This window comes from Sinocyclocheilus grahami, unplaced genomic scaffold, assembly GCF_001515645.1.
Source record: "Sinocyclocheilus grahami isolate Dianchi unplaced genomic scaffold, SAMN03320097.WGS_v1.1 scaffold581.1, whole genome shotgun sequence".
Taxonomy (NCBI): Eukaryota; Metazoa; Chordata; class Actinopteri; order Cypriniformes; family Cyprinidae; genus Sinocyclocheilus; species Sinocyclocheilus grahami.
Genome location: NW_015505760.1, coordinates 608,603 through 617,852, shown reverse-complemented (window position 1 = coordinate 617,852; position 9,250 = coordinate 608,603). Strand labels below are relative to the sequence as shown.

Genomic DNA, 9,250 nt, shown 5'->3' with positions numbered 1-9,250 from the left:
TGAATAAATGATTCTCAGTCAGTATCATATCACACAGAAAGCAACAATGAACATCTAATGTCTGTCTGTTGCTGCAGATCTTTTACAAATCGCTTTAAGCATACTTAACAGTTTAATGTCACATGATCTTAGACTGCACACATTTACCGCATGCCAGTTCCGTTGCGTTTAGTTATTTTAGTTAGTCTGTGAGCTGAATGACACAGAAAGAACTTTCATCACGGAATATCAGTGTTGGACTTTAAAAGATCAGATATGTCTGATACTATTTCTGACAATGTCATTGGGACTGAGACTGAGGGAATCAACAGAGAGAGAGTGGAGATGATGGTGGCTATCTATGAGATTGCAGATTGTGTGAGAGATCATGACTTCAGGACAGAGACAAACACACACACACACACACCTACCACTTCAGCACACAGGTAATCATATTAATTTATTTGATTAAATGTCACAGTTTGCATATGTTCAGTCATTTACCATCATGTCTGTGGTGTTCAGGAAGTGATTCAGTGAAGATCAGAAGCTCCAGAGCAGCTGCAGTGTGTTTGGTGCTGCTGTGTGTTCTTCTGTCTAGTGCTGTGTGTCCACATCAATACAAACAACACAAACTACACACAAGAGACACACCAGCTACTAACCAACATTACAGACCTCACAAAAGAAAGAGACCAGCTACTGATCACGATCAAAGATTTCAATACAGTGAATGATCAGTTAGAGAGCCATAACAACAACCTGACAATTGAAAAGAAAGAATTATTGTCCAAGAGTAATGATCTAATGAAACAAAGAGAGCAGTTACAGCGGGAGAACAATGACCAGTAATTTGCCAGTAATTTTCACTTCCTTACTGAGTGGTCTTTCGTTTCTTAAATTTTTTCTTCTCTTCATTGCCTGTTTCATTGCCTTCCTGTTTTGACCATTGTGCGTGCCTTGTTGACTGTTTCTACTTTGTGCCTTGGATTTGTTTGCTGGATTTATTAAACTTTCTGCATTTGGATGCTACCTTCACCTCCAAGTCGAATTCCTCACAGAAAAAGTGTGAATGGTTTTCATTGTGATTATACAGTGTGAAAATTATTATTCCTTAATTGCTAATAAACTTATAGGACATGTGGGAAAAAAAACAACTTTGAATGTCACACTGTTTGTTCACACTTTGCCATCCACTTTGTTTAACTGGTGTTAAAATAGGGGGAAAATAGTAGAGCTGCTATACTATATATACTTTATATGCTATAGTATACAGGAACAACATTGAGCATTAGAAGAAGGTATAATTTTTCTGTGGCTAAATATAAAATTTTAGCTATATATATATATATATATAATATAATCTTCATATCGGTCATCTTCAGGAAGTGATGTGTGTCCACATACATTCATACAACTCAAACTGCACAGAAGAGAGAAATGAGCTACTAACCAGGAATACCAACCTCACAGAAGAAAGAGAACAGCTTCTAACCACAATCAAAGCTCTTAAAGACCAGCTAGCAATCAAGAATGAGGACTTTACAGCTGAACAGAAAGAATTATTATCCAAAAATGACAATTTAATGAAACAAAATGAAAAGTTAAATCAACAGAACAATGACCTGCAGAAACGTCTTGGTGAAATGGGTAATCATGACCACAACTATACAAACATTTAACATTAACAACTTGTCATAATGTACAATCTTTGGGTATAAACTGTTATAAATAAGTTGTGTAGTGTGGATGAGAATGAAGTGTTAATAGTTGAATTGTCTGCGTTCACAGAGAGATGGAAGTGCTATCAATCCAGTCTTTTCTATTTATCTTCTGAGAGGAAGAGCTGGACTGAGAGCAGAAGATACTGTACAGAGAGAGGAGCAAATCTGATCATCATAAACAACAGAGAGGAACAAGTAAGTAAAAGATATTGTGTTTGCTTGTATGTAAAGTCAGTTGAATTTTGTCCTTATAAGAATTTCATCTTTTCAGGAATTTGTTAGGAAATGGTCTGATAAAGACAGAGTCTGGATTGGTCTGACTGACAGTGATGTGGAGGGCAGCTGGAAATGGGTTGATGGCAGCACACCGACCTCTGGGTGAGAAATCACTGAACTGATTATTGTGTAATATATAATTCTCACAGTCAGTATATCACACAGAAAGCAGCACTGAACATCTAATGATGATCTATTGATGCAGGTTCTGGATGTCTGCAGAGCCCGATGAATATAGAGGAGAGAACTGTGCTCTAATTGTTGTAGGAGAATGGGCTGATCATCCATGTACAGAGGAATTTAATTGGATGTGTGAGAGGAGCACAGTGTAAGTCACTGAATGACATAAATGTGTATTCTAACATCCAGTTTAATTTACCCACAGAGGATTTCAGAATCTCTGTGGTCATTTTGCTTTATAGGCTACATGTGACATTGTTATTTCACACGCTGTTGGCTGCCTTGATAATTTATTGTTTTTAAAACATGAGATGTCACACAATGGACTTAGCACCTAGCAGTCAGGGTAGCATCATATTTAATCTTTCATAGGAATGAAAAAAGCAATGGATAGAAGTATAGTGCATTCAATGGATTGTACTGTTGTTTAACAACATACAACATACAAAAACTTTAAGTAAACAAAAACTCCATAAAGCAGTTTTCAAAGTTAGATGGTGACAGTTACATGATCTAGGACCTTGTAAAGACTGTAATTGTATCCCTCACTGCATTAAATCCAATATGGCATCTAACCTGACCAAGGTCTATTAGCAAGAAGGCTAAAAGTAAGCTAAATTAAATGTTTCTTAAATGTATACACACTTAAACAACCAGTGTAACCAATATTTTATTTGACTTTTATTGGACTACTTTCTTTTCCTTTTTTATATGTTAAGTACTATTAAATGTTATTGTGAAATGAACATGATTTTTGTTATCAATGTTTTTTTTGTTTTATTTTTGTAGACAGTACATTCTAAAGGTGATTCGTGGATATGTAAATCCAACAAATGATCATTTGCTTTGTATGGCAGTGTTTATATGGCTATATGAAATATACATACTGTATAAAAGGGAGTTCAGATGTCAGATATACAATCCGGTGAATTTTGAGCTGCTTTGGTGTTCTGTAAGCTGCAAGCACAATTTGTTTTGTTTGTCAAGGTCGCCAACATGAAAAATGTCCAACTTATATAAAACAAATGCTTCAAAGCAATTCTAACCATAACACAATAATCTTGTATTAACTAGTCATCATATTTTGTGAAACCTTAACTCAACCCACATTACACAAGTGCACTGTCTTGAAAAACCTGGATATTTGAGGAAGCCTGATTTTATAGTGTGTAATAAGGGTATTTCTAGACCTGGAAATGTTAGATAAATTAATAAAATACCATAAGTGTTTGTATAATGAATATAGATTTTTATAGTTATGCCAAGCTCTTAAATATTTATTGAGAAATTGTGAGTAAAAATTGTGTGTTATTTAAGTATTCCTTATCTGGTAATGACGAATAACGAATGACTGAAAAAGTCAGATTCATTGGCTAAAATGAGAGGGAATCAAAATGGTTGAGAACCACTTCACAAGTGTTTCAGTGTGGACGGTTATACAAAGGCTAATATCAGATGTGATTTGAATAACTAAACATCATACAGACAGAAGTTTGAGGAACTGTGGAAAGACTGATCATCTGATCATCATCAAATGCACAGGACAAATTCTGAGTATGGGTTACCACTCCTCATTTCACTAATCATGTGATGTTTGGCTTAACTCATTCCATTTCCATTGTGTTTAGATATATGTATGTGTTGATAAAAACAGAATCAGATTGCAAAGTCACAAAGAGCAGCCAAACTGAACAAAGCAACGTTCAGTGTTATAATGTCTGGCTATAAAAGACTAGAGAAATCTGAGGTTATTTATGATAGTGTGAGCAGGACTGAGCTTCAGGACATGGACAGAGGGACAGTGGAGATGATGCTGGATATAAGAGATCGTGACTTCAGAAAAGAGTCAAACACACACCAGCTGCTTCAACGTACAGGTAATCCCTTTCACTTCTATGATCAAATTAATAAATAGGTAAAAACATAACAGTTTGCACATGTTCGCTCATTTCACATCATGTCTGTGGTGTTCAGGGAGTGATTGTGTGAAGAACAGAAACTACAGAGCAGCTGCAGTGTGTTCGGTGCTGCTGTGCGTTCTTCTGCTGACTGCAGTCATAGTGCTGTGTGTCCACATCCATACAAACTACACAACTGAATTGTGGAAATGTCTTCATGAAATGGGTAATGATGAATGACACAATTAATCTAACTTTTAGCATTAAAAACAAAATGTATACAGTAATCCTATGACGGGAATAAAGTGACAATAGCTGAACTGGTTGTGCTTGTAGATGAATGGATTTACTATCAATCCCATCTTTACTATGTCTCTTCTGAGTGGAAGAGCTGGACTGAGAGCAGACAAGACTGTTTGAAGAGAGGATCGGATCTGGTCATCATAAACAACAAAGAGGAACAAGTGAGTGAAAGAGAAAAGAGAAAGATATGCATATACTTGCTATATATAGTTCTTATTCTCACAAACATCTTAAAAACAATTCAAGATGCTCGTCACTAGTGGAAAAATGCATATAAATGCAAATAAAATGTCTTGATTAACTGGCCTACAAAGGTAAAAGACAGAAACTAAACCAATACTACAGTAAAGAATTGTGTTAATGAATTTTGTCCATTTCTCAGTATGCATTCTGATGAGATCTTGTTTCCATGTGTACACATTCTACGCCATCATCAACTGCCAAAGTTCAGTTTCAATTCTCAAGAATGCAAGTACAGAGGATGCACAAGATTACCATGCGTTCTTGATGCTGAGGAAGCATTGAATACGGACTTTAAAGAATCAAACTGTTAGAAATCATTGCAGGCAAACAATGTACAAAGTAAATGTTTTAATAGGTGTTGATATTTGTGAGATTACATTTATTGTGCATTTCGTGGAGCTTTCCTACTATTTAAAATGTGCTGAGTCATTTGAGCAACAAGATCACGGCACATCTCTCAGAATGATTCTACTATGTCCTCGTCTTTTCAATTTTGCTCCTTCAAGGTAGCCTGTGTTCTTGGAGATGAGCCAAACCTGAGAGCTCAACATTGACAAAAAGTCACTTACTGTGCTTTCTTCCTTGCGTGGAAGAAAGCCTAAAGTGGTAAAGGTGTCTGCAATGGGTATGGTGTTGTTATTATAATTAAAGATTAAACCAACTTAATTAAAGATTAAATTAAGGACATTAGGCATCGTGACAAGTTTGAATGTATATGTGTGTATGAAGTCAACTGAATTTTCAGATTACAATATAATTGTGTTTAATAATGCATTTCCTCTTGTAAGGATTTTGTTAGGAAGATTTCTGGCACTGGAGTCTAGATTGGTCTGACTGACATTGATGTGGAGGACTCATGGAAATGGGTTGATGGCACCAACATGACCTCTAGGTGAGAAATCACTGGATTGAATGGATTGGAACTGATAATTGCTTACTTTAGAATTTGTCCTATTTGCCAGTGTTTTATGACTGTATACAGTAATATAATATAATAAAGTTCAAATGTTACTTTCAAGCTGGAGTTGGTGTGTTTTCTCTTAGTTGCTGTTCTGTGCTTTGATTTGTGTTTATTAAAGACAGAACCATTTCAAATCAGGATCATTCAACACAAACAGACCAGGTTATTTAACAGACATTGTGTTTTCAGAAAAATCTTTACAAAAGCAATGTCCTCTAACTAATCAACATCTTTGCTGCAAAACTTTTTTTCAACCCGCATTACACTAGAGTTTCGACATGGACGTCATTCTCAACTAAACTTCACAGAGGTGGAGGTTAGAGGAAACGTGGAAAAATTTTGTATGTGAGCTAAACTATGAAGAAGCATAAAAACTGACTCGTCAAACAGCACTACAGAGAAGTGAAGCATCTGCACGGGTCTTAATGTCAGTAACTTTCTCTCTATTCTCAAGGCCACGATTTTCGTCCTTGATGGTGAAAACCTGAAGATATTCAATAATTCACCTCACACTGTTTTCCAGCAGCGCCGAGCATTCAGGCTAGCTGAGGCTTGAATGATAAGTATTTAACAGGGATCAACACAACATACACATATTAACACGTTTTTCCCTGAACCTGCTTATCCTGAGCTCCTAGATTCTTTCTCTGACTGCATTTCTTTGTCCGACTGCATTTACCACTCTGTGAGATGCAACGGTCTTGCTGTTGTGTTGTGTACAGACCCATGGTGTCCAACTTTTAATTTTTAACCACTCAGGGTGTGATGACATGCTGCTCAAGTACTCCTGATATGTTTTTACTTAAAAGGGATAGTTCATCCAAAAATGAAAATTACCCCATGATTTACTCACCCTTGTGCCATCCTAGGTGTATATAACTTCCTTCTTTCAGACGAATACAATTAGAGCTATATTAAAAAACGTCTGCTGCTTTATACTGGCAGTGAGTAGTGGTCCAGATTTTGAAGCAAAATAAAGTGCATCCATCCATCATAAAAAGTGCTCCACACCAGGGTTGCCAAGTTTTCACAACAAAACCCGCCCAATTGCTAATCACAACTAGCCCAAAACTAGCCCAATCGCATTTCGAGGGGTGTCCCATTGATGCATTTGTGTAAGAAAAATATCCAAATTTACATCCTTATAACCCATAATCTCTAGCTTCCGCTAACTTTCGTACACGCGTTCATGAGAGAGTGACATCCAGCGGATGACGTAGGAAGCGCAGAGGAGAAAACAAAACAAAATACCGTAATTAGAAGTACAAAACAAGGATACAAATCATATACACCTAGGATGGCTTGAGGGTGAATAAATCATGGGGTAACTTTCCTTTTTGGTCGAACTATCCATTTAAGTTCAGAAATCGTTTTTGTCGTCAAATGTTTTTGTTGTTGTTGGTCAGAGTAAAATGGACTCACTGGGCAATTTAATATTTATTTCTTGTTTACACATTCCAGCCAAGACAGGAACCTTTTCAGCGGTAATAAAACATATCAAAGTGCTAAGGAGCCTTTCACACAGAACGTGTTTTCGTTTTGAAAAATGTGAGACGATCACAGATCCAGGTTTTTTCACACTTGAGCTAGTTAACCCTGGGTCATTGTAAACTGTTGTCTTGTTGCACGCTTCACACTACTCATTATTTACCCATGGTTAACAATTAATCAATTAGTATTTACAAATAATGTTTCAGACTGTATTTATATCTTATTTGAATAATTGCGCAACGTCAGTGACAGTGCTGGTGATTGGATGAAAGCAGCATGCGATCTGTTTACGTATTGGTGCATTGAAATCCTTGTATTATATTTTGCCGGCTGTTTTGAATTGACTTTATAAAGGTAAGAATGAGACGGTCTCTTTATCACTTGAGTTGACACGTTGTTTTGTTACCAAAAAGCTGAAGCAACTGTTTATACAGCAAGCAGTGTTTCTGTAATCCAAAGAAAGTGGCATAAGCATTTAGCCAAAGCATTTAGTCCTTTCACACGTGTTTGGCACCGTAATGCAGGGTTAACACCAATAAAGCTCTGTTTTTCTGGAGCAGGGTTTCATAATCCCAGAAAATCAGCGGCGCTAACTACTACTAATAAGAATACTACTTTTATAATTATATTTTAATAAAACTTTACAGTATTTTCTGTAAAATGATGCTTATATTTTGTAGAAATATAGCAATATGGTGCATAAAAACACCCGTCAAGCTGTTTAGAGAGATACTGTTTTTTCTGATGGGGTTTGGAGAGAGTCCCATTAGCTGAATGGACTTCAGTGTCACATCTACAGACGAAAAACTCAGGCAGGATGTAGCAAGCTGGAATGCTAGAAGGTTCCCATGGAAACTGTGGAGCATGGAATATTTCTCGGGAAGTCTCGGAAAATTTAATACTCTGGTTCTCTCTCCTTGCAGATGAGAAGACCTTTGATCATCTATAATGGTCTGATGCAGAGTGTGCTCCAGAATATAAGCAAGAACTTATCAAATATAGTTGTTTCTTTACTAAGCTGCTAAGTAAGCCATTTGTACACACTGCTCACAGCAAGTATGTTTTTTAACACAAAGGTTCCCAAAAGGTGGTTGCTGAAAATATGTGTGCATCACTTCACACAGATAGTGAAAAGCATTTAGGGATACGGTGAATCGTTTATGCTAGCAAAATGTCAAAGTTTAACTCCTGGGTGGGATACAACAGGAACCTAAAGCCCTGAAGCACTACCTAGTGCAAACTGATCCTGATTGAGACAGAATGACATGTAGGTGCTGAAACATGCATCTGTGTTGACCAATGAGCAGTTCCATTGTCAGCTGTTGTTAAGGACAGAATATGTACATTGAGGACATATACAGCCTCGGGACCAGGATGTTGGATTGCTCAGGTCAGAGAGTGCCGTTCCACATTGCTTTGCACTGGAGTCGACAGGCTGATTATCAAGTTTAGTAGTTGTCAAGCCTAAGAGTTCAACCTTGAAATGCCAACAAACTCAATGGCAGTAGATTTTCACACAAGCAAAAAGACACATGACTAAATATGCATTCTTATCTGTATAAATCTATACTAGGTTTTAAATAATGTGTGTGCCTCAGCATAGCTGAAGAAAGAGATCTGAAGAAAACAGATCATCCGAATAAAAGAATCAATGAGCGAATGAGTGATGTAAAGATTTCTACTGTTTTGCCATCTTGCGTTTAAATTTAATTTAATCCCAGGCGAGATCATTAGATTCAAAGTGCATTTGTTCATCACCAAAGCCCATTTCGGCAAGGATTTAATTTGTCAAAAAGTGTTTGTCAAAGATCCAAAAAAGGTATTTTTCCTCCGTCAGGAGGGAGATTTTATTCATTTTTCCATGCAGTCGTGAGCCAGCCCTTCATCCTCATATCCTGCGGTTAAAGCGCGGATTGTGAAGGGCTTATGCAATCCAGTCTGCTTTGGAGCACTAACACTGAGATGAGCTGCTACATTTTACAGCAGGAACAGATAGTGATGACAAGCACACGCACATCTCAGACAAATAAGCATGCAATTATGCACACGAACATCACGCAAACTCACAGTCTGTCACGTTTATAGACATATTTTAATGATAAAGACTTAATGCTACAGCATGCAATGACATTGTAAAGCAGAGCTGTTTAAATTGGGGTTCCTTGACCTCAGAGGGCCAAAAGGGGGTGCTAGTG

At 37.0% G+C, this 9,250-nt stretch overlaps 1 protein-coding gene across 1 annotated transcript; it reads left to right on the top strand.

The window, feature by feature from the left end:
• The first annotated feature begins 255 nt into the window (after window positions 1-255).
• On the top strand, window positions 256-2,085 carry LOC107556860 (C-type lectin domain family 10 member A-like). Its single transcript, XM_016240096.1, has 4 exons — window positions 256-355; window positions 581-775; window positions 1,771-1,898; window positions 1,975-2,085. The coding sequence occupies exons 1-4, from the start codon at window positions 256-258 to the stop codon at window positions 2,083-2,085; spliced, it is 534 nt and encodes a 177-aa protein (XP_016095582.1).
• The last annotated feature ends 7,165 nt before the right edge of the window (window positions 2,086-9,250 follow it).